The sequence below is a fragment of the Malaclemys terrapin genome, chromosome 2 (assembly GCF_027887155.1).
Source record: "Malaclemys terrapin pileata isolate rMalTer1 chromosome 2, rMalTer1.hap1, whole genome shotgun sequence".
In the NCBI taxonomy this organism is placed as follows: Eukaryota; Metazoa; Chordata; order Testudines; family Emydidae; genus Malaclemys; species Malaclemys terrapin.
The window spans coordinates 111,153,876-111,181,773 of NC_071506.1; the positions used below are offsets into that span (position 1 = coordinate 111,153,876).

The 27,898-nt window shown below is 50.8% G+C and overlaps 1 protein-coding gene across 3 annotated transcripts in view; it reads right to left on the minus strand.

Annotated features, from left to right (window-relative positions):
* Positions 1-8,523: 8,523 nt before the first annotated feature.
* Positions 8,524-27,898, minus strand: part of LOC128831526 (uncharacterized) — a 91,825-nt gene continuing 72,450 nt past the window's right edge. For 2 of the 3 annotated variants that reach the window (XM_054018009.1, XM_054018008.1), the window contains exons 3-8: positions 13,542-13,706; positions 12,382-12,882; positions 11,984-12,092; positions 11,494-11,630; positions 11,053-11,132; positions 8,524-10,314 (exon numbers count right to left, since the gene is read on the minus strand). In XM_054018009.1, coding sequence (XP_053873984.1) covers positions 10,251-10,314; positions 11,053-11,132; positions 11,494-11,630; positions 11,984-12,092; positions 12,382-12,660 — 669 coding nt within the window. In that variant the 5' untranslated portion in view covers positions 12,661-12,882; positions 13,542-13,706 and the 3' untranslated portion in view covers positions 8,524-10,250. The remainder of the gene's footprint in view (positions 10,315-11,052; positions 11,133-11,493; positions 11,631-11,983; positions 12,093-12,381; positions 12,883-13,541; positions 13,707-27,898) is intronic. The other variant, XM_054018010.1, reaches the window with a different exon arrangement.

The window sequence follows — 27,898 nt, forward strand, 5'->3', positions numbered from 1 at the left end:
CTCTTCCAACCCTGATATCCTATGATTCTATGATATCCCTAGTATTTATCAGGAATGTGGGGTGTCAGACCCAAGAATAATGGAGTAGGTCCAGCAGCAGAGGCTAGTTAAGGAAACCCCTGAATTTTCAGTCATCCCCATCAAAACACTGCAGTAGGGGCACCACAGGGCCAGGCTCACATAGCAAGGCCATTGTTCACACCTGGTATAATGTGTCCCCTTTTGTGCACAGGCCACTTAGGTGCGGAGGGCCTGCCTTTCTGCAAAAATTTCACCACCTGGTGTCAGGTGCTGCCACCGATAATTAGGTCTGGTGGTTGGAGCGTAGGACACAGTTAGGCGTAGGGCTGGACCTAGGCAAAGGGTGGTGCTGGAATCAAGATCCAGGGACAGGGTGCGGTCAAAACCAAGATCAGAGTCCACAGACAAACCAGAATCAGAACCGGAGCCAGAGTCCAGGTGCAGGCCAGAGGTCGAAGTCAGGTGGTCAGAGTCCAAAGGAAAGCCAAGACGATATGAAGCCAGAGTCCAGATACAGGCAGAAGGTCAAAGCCAGGTAGTCAGAGTCTGAGGGTTTGGGGAAGATCAGGAGGAGGAGGCAAGATTGGAGCAGGTCATTGGTGGGGCTGGAGCGAGACTAGAGGAGGGCAAGGACAATACTGAGCCAGAGTTTGTAGTCAAGATCTAGAGACAAGGGTCATGCCAGGGTCAGCAGCCAGATACCGGAGACGAGGGTCAAGCCAAGTCAATAGCCAGGAACTGGAGGGCAGAGCAGGGTGGTGCACGGAAGCAGGAACCAGGATCAAAGTGGGGACTGGCTCAGCAGAAGGGCAAGGATCTGCCTTGTTGCCTAGATGCCTTGGTACCCCCATGCACTGCACATCTGGAGCCTTGCAGACCTGGGATCAAGCCCCATGAACCCTCACCTGGGGACTCTCTTCCTAAGAATAAAAGAAGGACAGCACAATGACAAAATGCCTCTGTCTCTGGCCTGATCCAGGGCTGGGGGAGCTCCAACCCAGGCTACGTGCCAGGAACCACATCTCCATCCCTAGCTCCTGTTCATTTCACACTCAGAGACTCCCAAAAGAAGGGGAGAATATCGGGCAGAAAGTGAAGCTGTCCCGAGGAAGGCACTAGCCTGGGAACCCTGCAGTTCCCAGATCTACACCCAGGGTTGTGTAACCTGGGTCACAGCCCTTCCTCTGTGTTTTAGTCCCCATCTGTCAGATGGGGAAGAGCCTTTCTTGCCCCAGGGTGCTTGGGGGGAGTTTCATTCATAGCTGGGAGGGGTTCAGCTACAAGGTGTGTGGATTGGTCAGAAATTCATAAGCTCATGAGTGTCACAGGCCATGGGAGCGTCTGAGCAGCGACCACGGGAGTGGGGCTCCACATCAGGCCACCTCTCCCAGATTGCAATGGTTATTGATGATGTAAGCAGAGTCAGAATGAGCTCTACCCTGACATCTGGTGGTGAGCTGTGGAAAAGGACTTCAGGGGCTGATCTCGTTTGCATGGGCACACCCACCCTGCCTAGCATGATGGAGTGCTTGCCCAAATGTTCACTTTGGCTGCTGTGGGATCCCTAGTTTCTTTGTTATTGGGGCAGGAGTAATAAAGTGTTGTTATCCTGGTTATGTGAATCAAGGACAGTAGAACTATACTTGGCATTTTATGACGGAGGGAATCACCCTCAACTAAGTAGCACTCGCTAAGCAAGGGACATGGGTTCCAAAGCCCAGTGAGTTAGGAGAGGAGCTAAGACAGACATGTGTACCTGGTAGTGTGGGCCTCTTCTGATAGCTCAAACACCACTTTGATCCTCTCTCTCCCCTTCCCCCCCACCATGGTGTAATAGAGCTAATTTTGGCTCTGTTAGGAGTCTTGTTAAGTACTGCAGAGCTGAAATCATTGATTCTTAGGTCTAAGTATTAGATCTACTTTTGGCTAGTGGTTCTCAGTGTGCTAGCACTGAGACCCCCCACCCTCCCAAACAGCTGAAATCACTGAGAGCTGTGTTAAGTGGGGGGAGGCCTGAAGACAAGTTGGTGAGCAGCTAGCAGGATGGCTGGCGGTGAAGACTGCAGCAGAACCCCATGGAGAGGTGTGGCAATTGGCCATTGACCCGAGCAGCAGAGCATCTAAGATGCCCCCATATCTCCTCCCACTTCCACCCAGGCTGGGAGGTAAACTCTGAAGATGAGCTTCTGAACTCTGAGGGCTGCACTGACCAAAGATAGAAACTGTGGGTGGGGTGACTGTTGGGTTGCTGGACTCAAGGCCCTGAGGGGAAAAGGACACTGCCAAACTTACTTGGGGGTGGGTCTTTTGCTCATGGTTTGTGTTATGAACACAAACACCTGTTTGTGGTGTTTCCCCAACATAATGCCGCATTGTTTCCCTCCTTTATTAAAAGGCTTTTGCTACACTCAGACTCCGTGCTTGCGAGAGGGGAAGTATTGCCTCTTAGATGCGCCCAGGGGGGTGGTATGTAATTGTCCCAGGTCACTGGGTGGGGGCTCGTGTCGATTTTGCATTGTGTTATTGAAAAGGAACCTCTAGATACTGAACCCGGCCCTTGTTGCTGCCAACTCAGACGGGCAGAAGGGTTACAATGATAAACCCTGATTCTATGGATGTTTTCATTGTAATAAACCAAACCTGTTTTCTGGGGTGGGCCAGACTCAGGCCCTGGACAGCCTGAGGCTTCCTAAAATGGCCTCTGCGTATGGGGCAGGGACCATATCCAGCCTGCCCCTGGCTCCATGGGGCGGGGATGGGGCGTGGTGCTGAGAGGGAAGTAGTGTTCTAGCTCTGGCTCCCTGAGGTCAGATTCTTCCTCTGCATGGGCATGGGGAGGGACAGAGGGACAGGGAGAGGGAGTCATTGCCCTCGCCCTTAGGAGGGGAAAAATGGGTTGCGGGGGGGGGGGTGTTCTTTAGGATTACCATATTTAAAAAATAAAAAAAGAGGACACTCCACGGGCCCTGGCCCTTTCCCACCCCTGCCCCTGCCCCAACTCCGTCCCAACTCCATCCATTCCCTGCCCCTTCTCCAAAGTCCCTGCCGTAACTCCCCCTCCTCCCTCCCAGCCATGCGAAAAAGACTGCCCGAGCGCTACCGGCTGCACGGTTTGCCGGGCAGCCTCCAGACCCTGCGCTCCCGGCCGGCGCTTCCCCAGCACAGCTGGAGCCCGGGAGGGGAAGCGCCCGGCCGGTATTTTTCCCGGACATGTTCGGCTTTTTGGCAATTCCCCCCGGACGGGGGTTTGATTACCAAAAAGCTGGACATGTCTGGGAAAAACCGGGCGTATGGTAACCCTAGGTTCCTGCTCTGTGAGGGAGGGGGAACAGCAGAAAAGGCCCAAGGGCCTCAGTACAATTCAGCTCCACATCCAGCAGTGAGGGGGGGACCATGTGCTGGGGAACATGATCCCACCCACCACTGCTTTGCCCCCTGCCTTTCCCCCTGACCCAGCTGCAAATTAGAAGAGGCTCTTGCTGTATATCTTGGGAGCTGCTGTTCCCTCACCCAACTTGTGCCCAGCAGGTCTCCTCATTAGCAGCTCCAAACCATAGCAGCCAGGGGCAGGCATGAGCCCAGAGTAGCTGGGAGGGAGATCTCCCTCCTCCCCCTAGCCTGGAGCTTGACTGGTGGGTGTGGCTGTCACTCAAGATTCTCAGGGAGGGCTCTGCCATAGCAGCCCCATGTCAGACAGTGCTGCAGATGGGGCACTCTGCCATTCCCCCTGCTGCAATGCGGAGCTTTCTGAGCTCCAGTGGGGGACATGGGCCCAGGCCCTGACATACGGGCCCTTCTGCGTCAGGCCGTGCAGGGAGAATGAGACCAAGAAAAAGGAGGGTGGGGAGAACCTATGGCCCAGACAAAGGGGATTTGGGAGCAGACGGAAGCCCCACCCCACCCACAAGGGAGAGGGTTTCTCAGTGCTGTGGGCTCTATCTCCACTCCCACTAGCCCCTCCTCCCCAAATTTACAGTGAGACAGAGCAGTACCTGCAGCAGGGAGTCTGAGCTGCTGGACAGGTGGGGGGGGGGGCTTTAAGGGTGTCCCATGGGGCACAGGCCCTGTAGTGCCTTGGACACCTGGCACAAGCACCGGATGTAAAAGAGCTGGGCCATCACTTTGTCAGTAACATCCTCCTGCTGCAAGGGAAAAAGGATTCGTCAGAGATTTGGACATCCCGCAGCAACCAGGGGTACTAAAGGCACCTGAGGCCACCAAAATTTTCACCCAGCCCTTCTGCACATCTGAGGGATGGAGTCCCCCACCCAACCCCCAGATGGACTCTTGTCTCCTCTCTAGTGACCTCCAACCCCACTCCCACCATTGTAGAGTGAAGCTCCTGCCCCCATTCCTCTCAGTCCCCCCGTGAGAGCTGTTCTACCTCCAAACCTAGCTGGGGAAGCAGCTCAGTTCCCCATAATCCTCTAAGCCACCCCCTGCCCCTCCAGCTGAGGCACTGGGAGGCTTTTGGCAGCAGGGACTTGGATGGGAGGAAGTTGAGACCTTTCCCCAAGTGACCTCCGGTTCTTGTGGTGAAGCCATGGACGGTAGCTCTGGTGAATGGGACACATGGGCAGCCTCTGCTGACTGAATCCTCCAGTTCTCCCAGCACAGGCCCAGCCCGGCCAGCAGCAGGGCAAGATTTCCCCAGCTCATGTGCCTTGGCCCAGCCTGGTTAGTCTTTGTGGCCCTTTCAATCCTTGGCCTGCGGCTGCCAATGACGGGGCAACTCTGGATGGTGGTTCGGATGACATGGACACTAGACCACTAGGAACTGGTCTGAGGCTATGAGGGGCACGAAAGGCTGGCAGAGGTCACTAGGGGAGTTTCCTGCCCCTAGCATGAGCAGTGGCAGCTTGTCCTGTTGATGTGATGCCTGTAATTAAATAGCCTGGCTAGAGAGCTGGGACTGAACTACTTTGAGCTGTGCAGGGGACAAGCTGGCCCTACCCTGCTCATGGAGTTGAATTAATCTCTAACAATGGCACCTGCAATGACTCATTCACCAACTTGCTCCCAGGCCAGCAAATAGGGATGGGACGGGAGTGTCTTTTTCTGGCCTAGAGGTGAAAGGCCCTGGTTCCCTCCCCAAAGCTAGATTAATCCTTCTCTGGTTACCTTGTCCTCTATCTGCTGGCCAGCTTCCCCCACAATGGAAAAGGCTAGGACCGGCCCCGCCTGGCTGACACGTAGCCCGGGGTTGTGGATGGCCAGCAGCACCACCTGCGGGAAGGATCTTCTCTGGCCTTCTGAGAAGATCTCTCTGAAGACCTAAAACCAACAGCAGCTGAGCCCTTGGCAGATTGCCCAGAACCAGGCTTCAAATCCCTCTAATGGCTCACATACAGGGTAAGAGTCCTGCTGCAGCCAAGGCAGCTAATTCCTCTTGAGGACGTTTGGGGTCCCATGGCCCAGGGATTCCCCCTTTAGTAAGAGGTCGCAGGCACTGAGGCCTCTAATAGGTCAGGATTCACCTCAGGAGCCCTGACATGCTGGGAATGTGTATGTGTGCCTCAGCCTGGTGCACTCTGGAATGTAGCTCACAAAGACCACACAGGGCCCTCTACTGCTTCCAGCAGCGATATCTCCTGGCGCTCACACACTAGAGGGATGGGGCTTTCAGAGCTCACTCAGGTCCCACTACCCATGCCACCGACATTCCCACAAGCCTTAAGTACGGTGCATTAATGCAGCCCAGGGTAGGAGTTCAGTGTCCCTGGGCAGGGCAGGTTCTGCTTCCTTATTTGCAATGGTGTTGGGCAAACCCCACACCCTTCCCGTGCTTCCACAGGGAGCAGGGAATCCAATGAGGATCTGCTCAACCAATAGCTGGGTATGAGCTTCCCAACTCACTGACCCAGTGGCTCCCCTCTCAGACACTCAGGCACTCAGGTGTCAGCCAGGGAGACAGTGAGCAGAGCCGGATCCCTCAAGATACAATCCTGCATTAACTCAACGCCCCAGGGGATTCCTTTTATGCCACGTAGCGATGGATCCATGTATCACCCCAAACCAGGGCCATTAGGAAGGCTCCGAACCAGGATCCTCAGCCTCTCCCAGCTGAACTGTCAGCTGGAAATACGCAGCAGGCTCTTGTCCTGTATCCAGGCACAGCCACTGCAGGAAGAGACAGCTCCACACCTGAGCTGCTGCAATGCACTGGCGGAGAGTCCTTACCTCCCCCACCCTGGCGATATTCCTATAGCCAAGGTGCTTGGTGTCCTGGAGCCCGTCCCGACACCACAGATCTTTGGCATCTCTGATGTTCAGCCCTGGGATTGAAAAACACACACATTTGTGAGGTTGGCATTCTTGTTTCAGTGCTTTATTCCTTCTGTTCCCATTGCTGGGTGGACACCAGCTGGGGCCTTCACAGTATCCATGCCACAGTGGAATAGCAGGGTTCCCACCAAGCAGTTTAGTATCTGGAGGGGGATTTGTTCCATTCATCACAGAAATCATGTGACCCTTACGGTCTTTGTGCTCTGGAAGTGGGTCCCTGTTAATGACGGAGTCTAATGCTGAGAACCCACCACCCCCACTGAAGTCAGGATCTGGCCCTAGGTACCCAGCTGGTGACATCCTGCAAAGCTTTGTGTCCTTCCCCTGCAGTCCTGTTCCTGCCCCTGCCCTCACTGTGGGCTCTTACCCTTCATGTGTCTCAAAGCTCCATTCCTGCCTCCTCACCAGCTGGCAGCCCCATCACAGCTCAGCAGTGTCCTGTGAGATAAAAGAGCCAATTTCCTTGGCACTTTCACACTCATCTCTTCCTAATTCAGGGAGTGGGGAAGAAAAGAATCATCATTTAAGCTGGGGTCGGTCTCAGAGGAGGGGGCTTCTTTCTATAGGGCTTTATTGCCCAGGGAGTGAGTCGCAAAGGAGCGCCACTTTTCCATACAGGTCCCATTGCCCAGCTGGGGTCAGTCTCAAAGGAGGGACCTTATTTCTACTGGGGTCCCTTGCCCAGCTGCGGTTGGTCTAAAAGGAGAGCCCTTAGTTCTACAAGAGTCTCGATGGCCCACTGGAGTTAGTCTCCGAGGGGCTTGTTTCTATAGCATCCTGTTGCCCAGCTGGGTTTCTTACCCCTCTTCTGCAGCAGTAGCTGGTAGAGCCTGTAAATCCCCTCCCTGGATTGCCGGCTGAAGTCATACGCTGAGTCAGTGATATAGAGACCCAGCTGTGCCACAAGATACCCCATCTTGGGGAAGTCAGATGAGCTCTGATGGAAGGAGGAGGAGAGGGGAATCCATCAATATTCTACCTTCAGCTCTTCATCTCCCCTGGGCCAGGAGTCTCTCTCCTCCCACTTCTTCTGCAGAAGGAAGAACTAGAGCTGTCATTCTCTCTGCCCCCAAGGGAGCTTGGAGCAAAGGGACCAGGGCAAGGGCTCTCTATGAGGACTCACTCCCCAGCTGCTCCAGAATAACAAGGGCCCTGAGGCCAGGCACAAATCTGCCAGCCAGTGGGCTATGGAGCACAGCCCCATATGGACCCAGGGGACCCACTTAGCCAGGAGAAGAGGAACTTGACTCAAGCATAGTTGATTTTCACTTCTGACTCTGCCTCCCCACAGGGGCCCTCTCAATCTAGAACCCCTGCAGCTGCAAATCTCCCAGCCTGTCAGAGCCAGCCCTGTCTATGCGGGGGTGTGTGTGTGTGTGTGTGTGTGTGTGTGTGTGTGTGTGTGTGTGTGTGTGTGTGTGTGTGTGTGTGTGTGTGTGTGTGTGTGTGTGTGTGTGTGTGAAAGGTCACTTGCATCAAATCCTGAGAGGCAGGTGACGTATCGGAGCAGGGAAGTGCTGCTCCGTATGGCCCTGGCTCTCTCCTGAGTCACTCTGGAGTGCATCCTGAAATTGATGTGCTGTGGGAGAAGGAGGCAGGTGAGGGTCAGGGGACAGGCGCACATGCTCTACAAATGAGCCTCTCCCCCTCCCCATGGGGACATTGTGCTCAGGGTGGAATACCTGACTTGCCGATTGCAGAGCTTTAAAAGGGGGTTCTTGCACCCAGGACGCTGCCCCCACATCCTGCTGGTCACAAGCTGTCATTGTCTCTCCAGACTGGGACAGTGTTCAGTCTTGGGGGTGGTCCCATCCTCTCTGAATCCATGATCCATGAACAGCACATCAGGATCCTTCCCTCTGTCCCAGCAAAGACAAAAGGGCCCCAACATTGCACTGCACTGCACTACAGCTCTGGCCCGCTGGGTCCCAGCTGAGAGGACACAATGCAAACATGGTGTGACACTCTGTACCTCACAATAGCAGCCTGGACCCCACATATTCACCACTGTGATATGATGATGATATGTTTGGTACAAAGTATGCCTTGTGAGGTAGCATTTGAGAAGTCATGTTCTGTTGGACATTACTATCCTGTTGAACTGTATGTGCTATTATTGTATCTGAAGTTATGAAGTTTTGCTATAACAACAAGGAGTCTGGTGGCACCTTAAAGACTAACAGATTTATTTGGGCATAAGCTTTCGTGGGTAAAAACCTCACTTCTTCAGATGCATAGAGTGAAAGTTACAGATGCAGGCATTATATACTGACACATGGAGAGCAGGGAGTTACTTCGCAAGTGGAGAACCAGTGTTGACAGGGCCAATTCAATCAGGGTGGATGTAGTCCACTCCCAATAATAGATGAGGAGGTGTCAATTCCAGGAGAGGAAAAACTGCTTCTGTAATGAGCCAGCCACTCCCAGTCCCTATTCAAGCCCAGATTAATGGTGTTAAATTTGCAAATGAATATTAGTTCTGCTGTTTCTCTTTGAAGTCTGTTTCTGAAGTTTTTTTGTTCAATGATAGTGACTTTTAAATCTGTAATAGAATGACTAGGGAGATTGAAGTGTTCACTTACTGGCTTATGTACGTTACCGTTCCTGATGTCTGATTTGTGTCCATTTATTCTTTTGTGGAGGGACTGTTCGGTTTGGCCAATGTACATGGCAGAGGGTTTTGCTATGTGTGTGTTATTGAAATATGCTGTGAGGTTGGGAGATGCTCACAGCTAGCCTTTCAGTGGCAACAAAGGAGCAACTGACAAGACAGATTTACATCAGGACCAGCCAGACATGTGTCGATGGCCCATCAAGAAGAATCCACTCTCTCAGAAACTCCTCAGAGAGGGCACAGTACACAATGGGGGCTGCCTAGCCCCATGTCACAGCAAGGATCTTTCTAGCACCTGGACAGAAAGGATAAGTGAAGGTCAATGACATCACCACTTGGCTTCTCTCCTCCCCCATCTTAACAGCTGCAAGATTGTCTGGAAGACAAAGACTTTGAACCGGGGAGATTGGTCCCAGGGTTTATTTTGATTTCTTATGTAACCAACTTTGATCTCTGCCTACTACTTATAATCCCTTCAAATCTCTATCTTGCTGTAGGTAATCAATCTGTTTTATATTGTATCGAAAACAGTGTGATTTTGGCTGAAGTGCGTAGAGAATCTCAGCTCAGGTTAACAAGGGCTGTTGCCCGTCTACTACCCTTTGTTGGAGTAGCGAACCAATTAATGAGCCTGCGCTGTCCAAGGGAGTCTTGAGCAGTGTACAATGTTATACTTCTGGGGTGCAAGGCTGGGGGCTGGGGTGATTTGCTGGGGCAACTCCGTGTATAATTCATGAGTGGCTTGGAGAGCCTTCATGCAATTTTAGCTGGGTGTGGGTCTCCACATGCTGATGGCTGAGTGATCACAACACCTGGAGGGGTTTGCTGTTGGTCACTGGCACAGCATTGTCAGAGACAGCTCAGGCTGCAGAGTTAAAGGGGCACAGTGGTCCCACAGTTTCAGGTTGTACCCTGGGATCCCATCACACATGGCTCTTCCACTCTCTCCTTTGCAGCCCTTCCACGGAGTTAAGGTGAAATTCCCCACAGACCCTCCTCTTGTGCTCACCTCCAAGAGGTGCTCAGCTTGTCCGTGGTGGGGGTTTCCGTGAGCAGGCTCCTCAGCATGATGTCCAGGCTGTCTGCATAGGCCCTGTGCAGAGCCTTTAAGAGGAGGACGCACCGGCCAGTCATAGGATCTGGGCCTACACTGGTCAGGAGATGATTAGGAGGGTTCTCTGGGGAGCCCTGGCAAGGCATCTCCTCTCTCATGCCAGCAAACTGAAGCTGCCTCTGGAGCTGGAATCACACCTCCTGCAGGCTGTCCTGTACAGTGTTTTCACCATGCGCCCAGGGAAGGACACCGCTCACTTCCAGGTAGGTCATCATCCTACTTTTCTGTCCCAGGAGCAGGAGCAGCTTGTAGTCCCTGCTCCCTTGGTTTGGTGGAGCTGCTGAGAATAGGGGAGGTGTGAGCAGAGCTGGGAACAGGCCCCAGGTTAACGAAATGGCAAGGAGGTCCCCTTCCCTCCAGAGGGGATCGTGTTACCCTCTGAGAGAGGAGCCTGTCTTAGACTTTGCAGCACCAGAGTGGCGCTGGCACTATAATGGGACATGAAACGTCAAGGAAATAGGCACAGGCCAGCAAAAATAAAAATAGGGGTGCGAAGAAGCGCAGGGAGCTGGCCAAAGTCACAGAGCCAGTCAGCTGGGCCGGCTCCAGGCACCAGCCCACCAAGCTTGTGCTTGGGGCGGCACCTGGAGGGGGGCGGCGCGGCGCAACGCTCCGGCTCTGGCCGCCGGGGACAGTGGTGCCAGGATCGCGGCCCTGCCCCCGGCGCTCTGGCTGCCGGGGAGAGCGGAGCCCCGGCCAGGCTCGCAGCCCTCCCCCCGGCACTCTGGCCCTGCCAGTCAGTGGCAGGGCTAGAACAGGCCTGTTCCCCTGATCCCACCACTGGACCCTGCTGTCCCTCTCATATAACCCCCTACCCCGGTGAGCCTCTCCCTAAGGCCACTGAAATGTTACTGGAGTGAAATGAGTCACTCTGGCAGGAAAGAGTGAACGCTCCCACTCCCCTTTGCTGATGGATGCGAACAGCCACAATTAGGGGTGACCTAGGAGGGGGAGGATCTGTGACTCTGGGCCTGAACAGCACCAGGGTCAGGGCAGCTGGGAGGGAGGGTTCTGGTACCTTAGGTTGCAAACTGTAGCCATAGAGCTGGAGAGGATGGAGCTTGACTCAGACTCCAGGGGGAGGTCTTCAATCAGCTCCTGGGAGACCCAAAGGGGACAAAGCAATGGGTGAGATTCAGGCACTTCGCAGAGAGGAGGCCAAACTGTGTTGCAGACTCAGCCAGCATAACCCCTCCCCCACCCACCTTGGTCCCCCTGTCCTCCCTCTCTCCAGCTCATCCCCCACATTCCTCCCTCCCCTCAGCTGCCCCTCCGGCCCTACCCCCCCCCCCCCCCGCTGCCAGTTCCCAATCAGTGCCAGAATTTCCCCCTTTCCAGCTCCCCAGTCCTCAGCCCCAGGAATCCTTCCTCTGCTGCCCCCTCCAGCCCCACCATCTCCCCCCACTGGCTCATGTCTGGCTCCCTCCCCACAGGGGCCCGGGCACCGGGTCTCACTCACCTCAATGCTCTCCACAAGGGCCACTTTGGAGCAGTGCAGCTCCAGGGTGTCCTCCCCTGCTTTTGTGCGGAGAAGCACAGAGTGGGGATAGCGTGCAGGAAGCGGAGCTGCTTGGCCCTGTCCCGCATCCACTAGGACTGGTGTTGAGGGAGAGAGAAAGACGGTTAGCTAGGGGCCTCTCCACCCCACCCAAACCGGCTCCAGGGCTCAAGCCATCCATGGGGGAGAACAGGAAAAGGCCGCCCCCCCCCCTCCAAAACCAGTGTTCTCCTGCACAGGCAGGGTTTGTAACTGGCATGGTGTCTGTGGGGGGAGGAGGCCCTGGCCTTTGTGGGACAAACATCCCCACTTGGGGGTCCCAGATAACTAGGAGAAGAGCCCCCTATTAGGGGGTTATGGGTTCTCTGGGACAAAACCCCCCTGTAAGGCGTGGGGATGACGCAAGGGGCAGGACAGACTCGGTGCCAACTCAGATGGGGGATTTTTGTACCTCTTCTCTGCCCTGCAGATGTTTCTGGATGACCCTGATGGCAGCTTCTTCTGGGGGCACAACCTCCTCCTCCTCTTCCTCCTCCTCCAGAGAAGGAGAGAGATGACTCCTGGTGCAGTGGAGAGAGAAGGCTTAAATGTTCCATCCTCCTCTGTAAGGAACCCCATGGCAAAGAGGGCCCCATGGCAGTCAGGCCACCCCTCAACATCATCGGGGCCCAGGAGCCTGGAGCTCCCCTGACTCCGCCCCGAATGCCCTGCCCCAGGGCTTAGCTGCGCCACTCCCACTGGTGTCAGCGGGGCTCACGTGGCTCAGGCCTGATACCTTGGTGAACCAATGGGTGCTGGGTGTTTCTAGCCTCCCCCTCATCCTCCTCCCTTCCCCTGGTCTCCCCTCACCTGCAATGGGGGAGTCTTCAGCCTGAGTGCTCTCACACTCCACTGAGGTGCTGCTGCTGGCCCCTCGGAGCTGCTGGTGCTAGAGCCGGGGTCGCCCATCTCCTGCTCTGGGCAGGCTGGGGTCTCTCCAGTGGCCAGGCAGGGGGTGGCTCCTGCTGGGCCCAGAGGCTGGGCTCCTGGCTCCTCTGCTTCCTGGAGAGGAAGCCCCAGAGCTGCCTTGCCTGGCTCCTGTCCTGTCCTGGGTCCCTCCCGCACAGTTGCACCCTGGGCCACCTCCATGATGGCCCAGAGGGTGTCTCAGGGCCTGCTCGGGGAGCTGGTGTCCTCCTCCAGAATGCCAGGCACTTCTACCGCTTGGACAGGCCACAAGCTGCTTCCCCACCAGCGGGGACAGAGGGGCTGCTCTCCTCCTGGGGCTGCCAGCAGCGGCTTCCCACTGGCCCTGGAGCCACCTTCACAGCCTTCTTCCGCAGCATCTGCCTGAGCCTCTCCATCCTGGAACTGAGTGGGGAGCAGCCATGAGTCTGGGTTCAAGGCAACCTCTCACTAACAGGCCTTCCTTCTCCGCCCCCACCTCCCCTCTGCTGGGGCAACTCCCCCTCACTGCATGCCCCACCACGGACACAGGAACTGCAATCTACACACATGGGCAGGAGCTCACAGGACAGGCTGCTCCCAAAGGTCCCGCTCACCACTGAGGCACTGTGACATCGGGGGAGTCTTCACTTTCAGAGAAGTGGGGTTTTCAGTTAGTTTGGACAAGCAGCTCCCGCCCCCGCCAATCCCCGCCCCAGGCCACACTCCCTGCCAGGCTAGAGAAAGAACAGAACCTGGGAAGGAGTCTGAGCCTGCCCTGGCAACCCCCAGCTAAAGTTCACAAGGTCCCAATCATGAGAGTTCCTCCCCCCCCCCCCCTCAGTTCCCACTGATTTCATTGATTGGGGTTGTAGGTGTTCAGCAGCTGGCAGGATCTGGCTCCCGCAGAGAGAGACAGCCTGGGGAACTGTCTCCTACAAAGGAAGGGCTGCCCAGGCCCAGAGTGAAGGGCTGTAGGGTGCTGTGTTAGCAAATCTAGTCTCATTGGGAGGAGATTCACCCCATTTCTATCCCTCCCCAAGCAGAACAGGGAAGCCTCTGAGGACAAGCTACGTGCCACTCACTTGCTCGAGATGGCATAGAGCTGGGTAGCAGATGCTCAGAGTTGGCCTCTCCCTTGCCCTCTTCCTTGCTCTCCCACAGCAATGTGATCTGGAAAGGGTGCTGCACTGGGCGGTATAATGCCCTGCCATCAGGGCAGGGTGTAGAAACTGGGAGACCAACAGTGGCTGTGAAAACAAGATGATGTTTTATTGCCAATGGTTGGATAAACTCAGGCCAACAGCTCGGGGTCCAGAACACAGACCTACTGCAGGCAGGGCGCCTCTCACCTCAAGGTCTCCTAGCACTTTACACACATTCCGGAAGCCTGACAAGTCCTGGGCTATAGGGAAGGGACCCCAACCCTACTGACCGAAAACTGTGGCCTGGGCAGGGGAAGCCACTGCCTCAGGGTCACACTGGGATTCAGTGACAGAGCCAGCGATGGAGCCCAGGAGTCCTGTGTCCCGGGCACTGCACTAACCACTGGAGGAACACTCCCTTCCAGAGCTGGCAGTTGCAAGCAGGACCCTATTCCCAGTCTCCCTGAGAGGGAGTGTGGCCTGCTGCAGTGAATGAGGCAGGGTATTGGGAGTCAGGACTCCTGGCTTCCATTGGTGGTTTTCCTATTGACCTTGGACAAGCCATTCCCTCTCTCTATGTTTCAGTCCCCATCAGTAAAATGGGTATATAATACTTACCCACGATTGTAAAGTGCTGTGAGATTTACCCAGAAAAAGCCGCTCTGTAAGTGCTATGCAGCATTGGACCATCAAAGGTCAGATCCAAATTCCTAGAGTGAGAAGTGTTTGGATCTGGGCTTGTTCAGCCCAGTAAAGAGGAAAGGAGCCCACCCTAGAGTTGGATCGAGGAGGATCAGCCCTTCCTGGGTTTGGGAATGAGATAAGAGGTCTTTCCATCCCTCGCTGGGTGGATAAAAAATAGATGATTTTTAAAATATCAACTGAATTTTTAAATTAAATTAATCACAGGTTTATTAAAAATAATCTGCTTAAAATTAACTTTGAAATTGACCACCTATGTTAAGGCCTACATTTATTACAAAATCTTCAAATGATTTTAAAAGAATTGAAAAAATTATATTAAACAAAACATGTTTACTGCCGTGTTTTAAAGACAGTCAAACCACTGAAGTGATGGCTAAGCCTCTGGAACCAAAGTTAGTCGAAATGCTAAAACAGCTTAGGACAGAAGGAGCTTCGTTAGAAGTTGCAGAGAATAATTCCTTGTTTTCAAATTATTCAAATAGTTCCGTTCAATGACTAGTTCACTGAAATTTAAGAAACCCATTGGGAGCTGGCAAAGATCTACTAGTTCATAAATCTAGGACATGGTGACCAGAATGTATCATTTCACTTCAGTAACTACACATAACATTTCCTTTGTTTAATAAATCAATGCAAAACATTGTTGATAAAGCTTCCCTTGTGCTTCTCTGTCTGGCTATGCCATGGCCTTGCTGTGTGATTATGGATAAATCACTTCCTTTCTCTTTACCTTAGTTTCCCCATCTATATAATGGGGATGGAGACACTTCTCTGGGTATGTTTACACTACGAAATTAGGTTGATTTTATAGAAGTCGATTTTTAGAAATTGATTTTATACAGTCGATTGCGTATGTCCACACTAAGTGCATTAAGTCGGCGGAGTGCGTCCTCACTACCGTAGCTAGCATCAACTTATGGAGCGGTGCACTTTGGGTAGCTATCCCCAGGGCCGGCTCCAGGGTTTTGGCCGCCCCAAGCAGCCAAAAAAAAAAAAAAAAAAGCCGCGATCGCAATCTGCGGCGCCAATTCGGCGGGAGGTCCTTTGCTCCCAGCGGGAGTGAGGGACCGTCCGCCGAATTGCCGCCAAATACCTGGACGTGCCGCCCCTCTCCGGAGCGGCCGCCCCAAGCACCTGCTTGCCAGGCTGGTGCCTGGAGCCGGCCCTGGCTATCCCACAGTTCCTGCAGTCTCCATCGCCCATTGGAATTCTGGGTTAAGCTCCCAATGCCTGATGGGACAAAAACATTGTCGCGGATGGTTTTGGGTACATGTCATCAGTTGCCCCTCCCTCCGTGAAAGCAACGGCAGACAATTGTTTCACGCCTTTTTTCCTGGGCTACCCGTGCAGACGCCATACCACAGCAAGCATGGAGCCCACTCAGCTCACCATCACCGCTACTGTTGTGGGCAAGGCTACTGTGGGGGCTGCTGTGATCCAAGTAGCCAATGCAATCTTTGACGTTCTGTTATCAATGGTAGTGAATCTGGGAAATGTGCAGGCATTTTTAGATTTTAGGTGCATCATATTCCTGTCCTTTGTCGCTGGTGAAGAAGTCTTGCAGCCACACATCCCAGTCCGCTCGGCGCTGTAACACCCCATAGCACTTCTGTGGTTGACACATGTAACAGCTCCAGGGCTATTGCTCTTTTGCCTTGGCCGGGGTATTTTGCCCTACTCGGACCTCCAAGCATTCGACACAGAAGCATCTGCAGCAGCTCCTTGCCTTCGCAGCAGACGGTGCAATAGGACTGCTAACCGTCCTCGTCAGACATGTAGCTTGGCCGGGGGTTCTGGTAACTTCTTCCCTGCCTGGCTCCAGGGCATGGTGTACTGCTCCACCGCTTCCGCTGCAATTCTGCTCTCCTGTAACTCTGCTCTCCTGCTCCACAGCGACGAGCTTGGGGGATCCATTCTGGTCCTCCTGGGTGCTGCTGGTAGCAGACGGTGCAGTAGGACTGTTAACCGTCCTCATCCACTGCTTCCGCTGCAACTCTGCTCTCATGCTCAGGGGATCCGTTCATGAAGCCTGGACAGTAGTAAGGAGCAGTTCAACTATAGGCTGAGCAAGTGCAGAATGGTGGTAGAATGTGCCTTTGGACGTTTAAAAGCTCGCTGGCGCTGATGGTCAGACCTCAGCGCAACCAACATTCCCATTGTTATTGCTGCTTGCTGTGTGCTCCATAATATCTGTCAGAGTAAGGGGGAGACGTTTATGGTGTGGTGGGAGGTTGAGGCAAATTGCCTGGCATCCGATTTTGAGCAGCCAGACACCAGGGCGATTAGAAGAGCACAGCAAGGTATGCTGCGCATCAGAGAGGCTTTGAAAACCAGTTTCACAACTGGTCAGGCTTCGGTGTGACAGTTGTGTGTGTTTCTCCTTAATGCAAACCTGCCCCCTTTGTTGATTTTAATTTCCTGTAAGCCAACCACCTTCCCCTCTTCGAAATAAAGTAACTATTGTTTTGAAACCATGCATTCTTTCTTTATTAATTAAAAAAAATGAGATAAGGAACAAGGTAGCCCAGATGGCGTGGGGGAGGAGGGAAGGACAAGGCCACATTGCTTATTGTAGCCACACTAAAAATCAAACTGTTTGAATGACAGCTTTCTGTTGCTTGGGCCATCCTCTGGAGTGGAGTGGCTGGGTTCCTGGAGCCTCCTCCCCTCCTCCCCCGCGTTCTTGGGCGTCTGGGTGAGGAGGCTATGGAACATGGGGAGGATGGTAGGCGGTTATACAGTGGATGCAGCAGGGGTCTGTGCTCTTGTTGGCTTTCCTGCAGCTCCAACAGATGCTTCATCATGTCCGTTAGCTCCCTCAGTAGCCTCAGCATCGTGTCCTTCCTCTGCTCTTCACGCTCACTTAATTCTTTCCTGACCTCTGCCACTGAATGCCTCCATGCATTAAGCTGTGCCCTATCAGTGCGGGAGGACTGCATGAGCTTGGAAAACATGTCATCGTGAATGCATTTTTTTTGCCTTCTAATCTGCGATAACCTCAGGGACGGAGATAATAGGGGGAGCGTAGAAACATTCTACACTCTACGATTCATGAGCTTGGAAAACATGTCATCGCGAGTCCATTTTTTTCGCCTTCTAATCTCAATAATCTCAGGGACGGAGATGATGGGGGAGCGTAGAAACATTCTACACTCTACGATTCTGGGTCGACTGCATGGTCACCTGTGCTGCTGAGTTCGCCACACTGACCAAACAGGAAATGAAATTCAAAAGTTCCCAGGGCTTTTCCTGTGTACCTGGCTAGTGCATCGGAGTTCAAAGTGCTGTCCAGAGCGACCACAATGGAGCACTCTGGGATAGCTCCTGGAGGCCAATACGGATGATTTGCATCCACACTACCCCAAATTCCACCCAGCAAAGTCGATTTTAGCACTACTCCCCTCGTTGGGGAGGAGTACAGAAGATGATTTTAAGAGCCCTTTAGGTCGATGGAATGGGCTTGGTTGTGTGGACGCAGTCATTTTTAAATCGACCTAACACGGCTAAATTCAACCTAACCCAGTAGGGTAGACCAGGCCTCTAACTCCTGGCAGTGGAGAGATTTGAGTAGGTCAGGAGTGTTAGAGGCCTTTGAGCTCAAAAGGACAATAAGTGATTGTTGTTTGGGGCAAGAATTCCTACTGATTTCCTTCCAAAACAATAACACATCTCTGGCCTTGGCTACATTTGTAGATGTACAGCGCTGTGAGTTAAACCTGACTTCGTGCAGCTGAGTAGGGAAAACGCTGCAGTCTGTCCACACTGACAGCTGCCCAGCGCACTGTCGTGGCCACATTTGCGGCAATTGCAGCGCTATTGAGAGCGGTGCATTATGGGCAGCTATCCCACAGAGCACCTTTTCCCATTCTGGCGCCATGGGTTGTGGGAAGGGGGTGTGGGTGCGGGGCATTCTGGGTCCTGTCCCAACGCCCCGTGATGCATCGCTTCGCATCCCAGAAATCCCTTTGTTTCATTCACCTTTGGCGCCATCTTTCAACGGTTTCTGTGCAGCGCGATCTGTGTGCGGGAAATGGAGCCCGAACTGCTGAGGCGTATGCTGACTTACCTTGCCAGCATGTCACGTTTGGTTGTCAAACTATTCCTTAAGATCCAAAGTGACAGTGAGAGTGAGGAGTCCGACAATGCTATCGATCCGCGTAAGGCGTACAACATGAAATTGCTTGTGGCATTCACGGACATGCTCAGCACCGTGGAACACTGTTTTTGGGCTCGGGAAACAAGCACCGAGTGGTGGGATCACATCGTCATGGAAGTCTGGGATGACGAGCAGTGGCTGCAGAACTTTCGGATGAAAAAAGCCACTTTCATGGGACTGTGTGAGGAGCTTGCCCCCACCCTGTGGCGCAAGGACACGAGATTGAGAGCTGCCCTGCCAGTGGAGAAGCGGGTGGCTATTGCAATCTGGAAGCTGGCAACTCCAGACAGCTACCGGTCGGTTGCAAACCAGTTTGGAGTGGGAAAGTCGACCGTTGGAATTGTGTTGATGCAAGTTTGCAAGGCCATTAATGGCATCCTACTCAGAAGAACCGTGCAGGAAAACAGTGGATGGCTTTGCACAAATGGGGTTCCCTAACTGTGGAGGGGCGATAGATGGGACGCACATTCCTATTCTGGCACCACCCCACCTAGGATCCGAGTACGTTAATCGGAAGGGGTATTTCTCTATGGTTCTCCAGGCACTTGTGGATCACTGTGGGCGTTTCATTGACATTAACACAGGCTGGCCTGGAAAGGTGCATGACGCACGCATCTTTCAGAACACTTGGCTGTTCAGGAAGATGCAGGCCAGGACTTTTTTCCCCGAGCGGAAAATCATGGTAGGGGAAGTTGAAATGCCCATTGTAATCCTTGGAGATCCCGCTTACCCGTTAATGCCATGGCTCATGAAACCCTACACAGGGAGCCTTGACAGCAGCAAGGAACGGTTCAACTACAGGCTGAGCCGGTGCCGAATGACTGTGGAGTGTGCCTTTGTCCGTTTAAAGGGCCGCTGGCGATCTCTGTATGGGAAGCTGGACTTGGCCAAAAACAGCATCCCCGCGGTTATATCCACGTGCTGTGCCCTCCATAATATTTGTGAAGGGAAGGGTGAAAGCTTCACTCAGGCATGGACCTCTGAGGTTCAACACCTGGAGGCTGAATTTGCACAGTCAGAGAGCAGGGCTATTACAGGGGCCCAGCGCGGGGCTGCAAGGATTAGGGATGCCTTGAGGGTGCAATTTGAGGCTGAAAACCAGCAGTGATATCTGGTGCCCTGCATGGGAGTGAAGTGCAATAGTTCCAATCTTTAGGAATCAGTGTCTGCTAAGCAGACAAGCAGACTTGCAGTGCCTGTTTATTTCCTGGGCTAAGCAGTCTTTTACTTTATGCAGTAATAAAGAATGTTTTCAAAACCAAAGAATCCATTTATTGAAAAGAAAAAAATATTATTTATTGAAAAGAAACAAGGGAGTGGTGTGGGGAATGGTACAATCACAGATTTGCGTATGTCCTGTCTGGTGTGCTGTGCAGTGAGTGCTGCACTTCAGGATAGCTATACTGCATGGAGATCAGGGAGAACTAGAGATCAGGGTGGATTGATTTAATTCAAAAGATTTTGCATTCGTACTTTTTAGTTATTTTCCTAAAAAAAGATTGGTTCTCATTACTAGGTAATTATTAAAGCATGTTGACTTGCTGGATGAGCTGGACACATAAAAACAAAAGTTGATTGAAACGTATTTTTCATTTAAAACTAACTGATGTAAGGAAGTACCTCTAGTTAGTGAATTGAACTGATTGTTCCTGGTTATAATGTGTCCTTCAAGATTTTAGAACTAGTAGATCGCATCCCTTCATATCTAGTGTTTATTCATGGATTAGAAGAGGAAAAGAAGCTTCCTGCTTTTTCAACTCCCAGTCATTTTTTTAAATTTGAATGAACTAGTCATTGAACTGAACTAGCTACATCAACTGAAATGAAGAAAACATTCTTTTTGTACCTGCAGAAGAGGTTGAGCTGAGCATTTCAACAAACTCTGGTTCCAGGTGCTTAGCCAATGACTTCCCATAGTTCAGTGGTTTGACTTCCTTTGAAACTTGGCAGCAAACGTGGACTTCTTAATATTTTTACTTAATTTGAATTAGTTTAATAGGTTATAGTAACTTTAGGCCTTAATATTGGTTGTCATAGTTTCAAATTTAATCCCCAATAGGTTTGATTTTCAAAAAATAAACCTGTTTTTAATTTAAATTTGAAAAATACAATTTAAATGTTTAAAAATCCCTTTTTGGGGTTTTGGTTTTGAAACAAGCATTGATTTTTATTTACCTTGATTTTAGAAGAACTACTACATTCAAGAGAATCATAAATTGCACGTATTCAATTAAAGGAGAAAAGGCAGAAAAATTAATCATATCAATAATTTGTTGTCCATTATTTGTTCAGTCTTAAAGGAGACAAACTAGAGGGCTGGACACTTGTTTGTTTATGTAGGCCCAGCTAACAGGTGGTGGGAGGGGCAGGAATATGGTCTCCATTCTTGAACAAGTAGCAGTTGCACGGCACACTGCCACAAAACCTAAATTTTATTGTCAAATTGTCTAAGCCATTCCCCTCTTCTCTTCTTATTTTATAAGTTTCAGATCAACAAAAACTTCCCCTTGACAGTCACTGCCCATGTGGCACTACAGGCAGCGGAGTCTGAGCAGTAGCATTGTGACGTCAGAGGTAACTCAGCAACCCACCCATCACTCCCTCCCTCCAATAACCCTGACCTTAAAACCTAACCCTGCCACTTGCGTTGGTCATCTGTCCCATTGAAAGCTGCAGGTTCATTTGCTGACTTATTTTCACCAATGGAGTTGAATTATGCAAATCACCTGCAGAGAGTTAGCACTGACTGGCTAAGTTAACTCTGAAGTCACAATGTCCTTCAGCTTCCAGCACCAATTTAATGGGCACGGTGTGGAAATCAAGCTTTTCTGGTGTTGTGTTTTCCAATTGTCACCAAAATCAACAACAGTTTTCCCACTGATGCCTAGATATTCTCTGAAATTTTGGAATCAATTGAATGTAGTCTTCAGAAATTATTGGGTTACAACCAGACAAAGAAATGCCTTTGAACTCAGTGTGAGGCTTCACTTCACTCAGCCAGCAATGACCTGAGTATCCTCCTTATTAGCTCAGCAATAATCCCAAACTCAGCCAATCAGTGTGGAGATTTTCAGGGACTGGAGGCTGAGCATTCTCAACAGATGGGCAAAAGACAGCTTTAGTCACCGCAGGAGGTCACTCTGGTGGAGATCACTGTCAGCACACGATTCCAGCACCACCTCTTTGTGAGGGCCTCTTACAATGACAGCTAGAGAACAGCCCCACCCTCCTCAGAAAGAAGAGCAGCAGAGAGAAATGGAACAAGAAAAAAGAGAAGAAGAAGAGACAAGAGGGAAGGAGGAAAAGGGAAGCAAAAAAGGTCAAATTCCAAACGTCCCCAGCAAGTCACAGATTCATAAATTCCAAGGCCAGAAGGAACCACTTTGATCATCTAGTCTGACCTTCCATATAACATGGGCCATAGAACTTCCCTTAAAATAATTCCTATATGAATTAGAGTACATCTTTTAGAAAAACACCAATCTTGATTTTAAAAATGCCAGTTATGGAGGATCCATCACAACCCTGAGTAAATTGTTTCAAACCCTGACTGTTAAAATGTTCGCCTTATTCCCAGTCTGAATTTATCTAACTTCAACTTGCAGCTATTGGGTCTTGTTATGCTTTTGTCTGCTAAAGTGAAGAGCCTGTTAGCAAATATTTGTTCCCTTATGCTCATCCCTTAACCTTCTCTTTGTTAAGGTAAACAGATTTTGCTCCTTGAGTCTATCATTATCAGGCATGTTTCCTAATCCTTCAAGCATTCTTATGACTCTTCTCTGAACCTTCTCAAATTTACAAGTATCTGTCTCCAATTGTGGACACCAGAACTGGACCCAATATTCCAGTAGTGGTTGCACCAGTGCCAGATACAATCTCTCTACATCTACTTGTGATTCTGCTATGTATGGGTCCAAGAATTGCATTTGTCCCTTTGGCCACAGTGTCCCACTGGGAGCTCATGCTCAGCTGATCAGCAAACACGACCCCAAGTCTTTTTCAGGATCACTGCTTCCCAGGATAGAGTCCTCCATCTTGCACATATAGCCTATATTTTTTGTTTCTAGAAGTATAACTTTACATTTGGACATACTAAACTAGGTTGCTTGTGCTCAGCTTACCAAGCAGTCCAGATGGCTCTGTGTCAGTGACTTATCCTGTTCATTATTTCCCACTCCCCCAATCTTTCTGTCATCTGCAGACTTTACAGTGATGATTTTATATTAGCTTCCAAGTCACTGATCAAAATGTTAAATAACAGAGGGCCAAGAACCAATCTCTGCAGGACCATACTAGAAAGACACCTGCCCAATAATGATTTTTCATTTTACATTTTGAGACCTATTAGTTAGCTAGTTACTAAGGGGCGGATTCCTATGTGGGACATTTTTCTGCCAACTTAACTTGGGTTTTCTGAGCCCAGAGTTTGGATCAGACCGACCAGATTCCAAACCTCACTGAGAATCTTACCTTCTACACAGGGGATGTCTGCTTTCTACAAAATCAAGATCAAAAGGAGAAAACTCCCGAAGAAGCTCTTCCTTAGCACTCAGGTGTGTGAACACAAATCCTCTCTTAGCCCTCCAGGAGAGACTGTGAGAAGGAGGCTTGCTGCAGCAGGGCTACGGGGTCTCTGAGGTTCCCCCTGCCCTGCCCCTCTGTACTGCATGTCTGATGTCAAGGGAGCTCTGTGAGGTCACAGCCTCCTCATCACCTTTGCCCAATAGACTGAGTTCCTGCCAACGGCCCTTGTGAAGTCACTGCCATACCCACCTCTCCCTTGCAGGGCTGATGTCTGTCCTGGCCAGCCCCTTTGGAGGTCTCAGCTCCTCCCCCAAATCTCCCCACTTGCTCACTATTAATTCTGGGGAGCAAGCAAGCTAAACAGTAAAACAGCAGAGTCTGTTCCTCATCCCACACTGAGTTTTTCATAGATTTGTTGCCGGCCCAGAGGGCCCGAGGGGGCAACAGGGTTCATTGCCCGGTGTGCGTCGCACCAATAGACACACCAGGGTGGAGAAGCAAACCAAATTTATTCAAGAGCTCTGAATAGGCACTAGGAGACCAGCATGTCTCCAATCAAGTGCAGCAAATACAAGCAAGTTTCCCATTTTATATTCCAAGCTGTTTGTGTGCAAGCCTTTGTTCTGTCCTCTCTTACCCCTCCCTTCCCAACAGCAGTTACAGCAGGCATTACATTGTGGCGTGTTAGAAAAGTTCTCGTCCGCATGTTTATCTTTGGCCTTGCAAGCTCTACGTAGTAGGCCTCTCCCTCCCCCTTTCCCCCTCGTTATCACTACTGTTTCTGCCAGGATGAGCAAAACTGCCGCTGTCTGCTAAAAAAAGCTGACCATTACATATTCTGCTTCAGCATTTAGGCTATTAGCATGGAGGCATGGGGTCCTTCCACGGGCAGAGAATATAAAAGGCCCTGAAAACCCCTCCATTTTGTCTTCAATCCGGCTTCTGACCTCTGGCGGGACTTTGCTATAAACTGAAGCTCTGAAAAAAGGACTGAATGACCCATCCCAGCGGTGGATGTACTCTAGAGACTTACTTTGAATCTGAAGTTTATTCCACCACTGCTACAAGCCTGAACCAAGAACTTTGCCATTAATGTATGTAATTGATTCCATTTAACCAATTTTAGCTCTCATATATATTTCTTTCTTTTTATGAATAAACCTTTAGATTTTAGATTCTAAAGGACTGGCAACAGCATGATTTGTAGGTAAGATCTGACTTGTATATTGACCTGGGTCTGGGGCTTGGTCCTTTGGGATCGGGAGAACCTTTTTTCTTTTACTGGGGTATTGGTTTTCATAACCATTCATCCCCATAAGGAGTGGCACTGGTGGTGATACTGGGAAACTGGAGTATCTAAGGGAATTGCTTGTATGACTTATGGTTAACCAGTGGGATAAAACCAAAGTCTTCTCTCTCTGGCTGGTTTGGTGTGCTTTAGAAGTGGAGAAACCCCAGCCTTGGGCTGTAACTACCCTGCTCTAAGCAATTTGTCCTGAATTGGTACTCTCAGTTGTGTCCCGCCAGAGGCAGCATCGTTACAGATGCTATTACATGAAACAACATAATTCAAAGCAGGAATGTCTAAAACAGCAACTGATCCTCTCCCTTGTCCCCAGTCTCTCCCTCTTCCCAACCCTAGTAAAAAAATAATCTTCACAGCTCAGTATTTAAAGCCATTGGGATATTTTTCCTCATCTATGTCTAATCAGCACCACTTACATGGATTTTATGACCCTGATTCTGACCTCACTTGCACCAGCATTGTACTGCAGTGCAGTTACTTTTCATTGTGTAAGAGCAGGATCGTGTCCAGAGTCCAAAAACAGCAATTAATCCAGAAACAAAAAATGAATAATAAAATTCTGTTAATAACTAGAGTGACCTCACCGAGAAGCCGATCAGCCCTGAAGACAAACCAGAGCGGCTTCTCTCCTGGCCCTGCCCAAACATCCAAAACCAGGTGAGAAATTTCTCTCTAAAGATTAAAAACAACAGTGAAGAATGACGATCACAGGAACTACAACCAAAGGGCTACAAATGTCCTTGAAAAGGAACTAGCTATGAGTTTATATATGGGGGGGAGAGGGAGGGGGAGGAGAGGAGCAGCATAATTGATGGTTGCAGGCCAGAGAGCACTTTCTGCTCCTTATTGCTGTGATGCTCTCACCTGGGAACAGTTCCTAAACATTTAGAGAAATATTCCTTCTCTCTGTCTTGGTGCTCCTGAGTGCACGTCAGAGGCACTTCAACTCAGGAACAGGCATCTGGGTGAAATATCTTTCAGTAGCTGCCATTATATCCATAAACAACACATTATTCTTTAATGGGGGGTGATGGGTTCTTCTTATTGAGCATGGGAAACTATTACTGGTATTAAAAAGGCTGCACATTTGTTTAATTTACTCCAAGGACCAGCATATCCTAGATCTGGCCACTACACTACATTCAGCAGCACTAAGATGACAAGCACCACACCTTTAAAAGGAAGCGGGGTCCAGTGCACTTGTGACTGTATCTGCTCCCAAATTGGGCATAATGGAAGGCACCTACGCCTTATAAAAGAGGAAGCGGAGACAGAGTTAGAGGTCTCCTGCAGGTGAGTTTGATACACCAGGGTTACAAGATTCTAGCCAGGTATGGCTGGGAATGGCCTGCTAAAAGCAGGAAATTGAGTTGGACATTGTGGCCTTTTTTGCGGGGTGGGACTTTGAATTTTGTTCTGAACTTTTATGTTAATAAACGCAGACCCTAAGGAGGGGTGTTTGAACAAGGAGCCTGGAAGAAGGGAAACTGAGGCTGGACGTCTGCAGAATGACCTCAGGCTGCAAAAGGATACTTGAGAAGTGACTGACCCTGTTGCATACAGTATAAACCTACATAGTATCATGCACGGCTCTGGAGAAACTTCTGCTCCTTGATTGCTTCTATTCTATGTATGTTTTTATACTGCGTTCCTCACCATAGTGTCTACATCACTATTGGAAGGTGCTCAAGCAATGTGACAAGACATCTGGCACGTGTTTTGGTAGCTGTTTTTTCTTTTTTAAGAATAAATATACTTGTTCCTATCTCTTTATATCAGAAAAACGTTGTTTTTGTCAATGTTCATTGAACTCTTGTATGTTGGAAGGAGGCGTAACATGGCTGAACATTAAGCAGACAGTGACAGTTGATTATTAGTACTTGTATTTCAGTAGCACCTGGAGGCCCAATCAAGGATCAGGCCCCATTGTGCTAGGCACTGTACACACACAATGAAATGCCAGATTGTGACACCCTGGGGAAGGTATTGCCCTGGTTGTATCCTATCGTCGTAATACTGCCCCCCTCTTTCTTCGTGCCCTGATTCTAATGGCCCTCTCTTTCCCTTCCTTTAAAAGGAAGGAAAATTGTATTTGAGATTCCCCTCTCTGAATGCTCCTCTCCCATTTTAATTTAATTATGCTCCAGTCCAGCATTTCTCAAATGCCGCCACTGTGGCTGCATGCGACCACCATGGGATTTTCTTGCAGCCACAGCCTCCTGGGCTGTGATTGGGGCAGTGAGTGGCCCCTCTCCCTCCCTGGTGCTCCTAGATGCACTGTCTTGATGGTGGTTGCTGGGCTTCCAGTTGGGCCCTGCCCCCCTCTGGAGACACCTGGGGCAGGCAGCTGGTGAGTTCCCCACCTTCCCAGGCCTGGTGGGGCTCAGGCTTTGGGCTTCAGCCCAGGGGTGCCACGGAAGGCAGGCTCTGGCCGCGGGGCTATGGGCTCCAGCCCCAGGCGCTGGCCGTGTGGCTTTGGGTTCCGTCCCCTAGCCATGGGGCTTCAAGCTCCGGCCACCTGCTGCCTCCCCAGCCAGCCTCCCCCTCCCCATCACCCCTGCTGCCTCCCCCAATCTCCCACCCAGGGCTTAATTTGTCCCCAGACTTGCTGGGGCTGAGTAAGTCTGTTGAGAAAAGTGATACTTATATGTTTGTTAATATCACTTTTCACAACAGACTTACTAGCTAGCAATAAATAAATGATAATGATTTGGACGTATATGTGTCCGTATTTATTTGTTTTTCCTAAAAGGTAACTAACTATTTTAGGAAAAAGTGTGAGAGCGGCCACCAGCAAGAGATGGTGGCTGCACACTGAGGCCATCAAATAATTTGTCCTGAGAACCCCTGCTCTAGTCTGTTCTCACAGGCCTCTAGCCCTTGCACCAGATGCCATCACTCAGGCAGCAGCCTCCCACAGGCCAGGCTCAGCTACAACGCTGGCTGACTTTTTGGTGGAGGTGCAAATCCCCGTCTCAAGGGACTGAGGGGTTCACTTCACTGCCTTCCCAGCAGGGCATCTACCATCCCCTGCTACTATGACAGTGAGGGGAAGAGCAGGCATTACTAAGGATAGGCAATACCACATGCTCAGGGCCGGCTCCAGGCACCAGCCGAGCAAGCTCGTGCTTGGGGCGGCAGATTCTATGGGGCGGCATTCCGCCCAATCCTAGGGCAGCACGGCCGCTTTTTTTTTTTCCTCACTTTGCCATCCTGGCCACCCCAATTTTTGTTGTTGTTGTTGCTTGGGGCGGCAAAAAAGAGTCGGTCCTGCACATGCTTCCCACCACATTCAGTGCCTAACCTCTTTGTGCTAGCCTGACATGTATAGTGGTGTCACACTCTACTTATGCTCTTCTCACTAGGATTCTGTTGCTTTGCTGATTATCATATTCATAGCAATGTATTTCTCTATTAACCACGTCACCTAATTCTGTGTATATCCCTTGGCTGTATTATCAACAATTGAGGCTCAGACACATTTCTTCTTTTACATAAATATTAGTCATTGTGTGGGGGCGGGGGAGGTGCGACACTACAAGACAGCATAAAATAACCCCAGTGAACATCAACGATATTAGTTTGAAAAGTGAGCAATTAAAATAC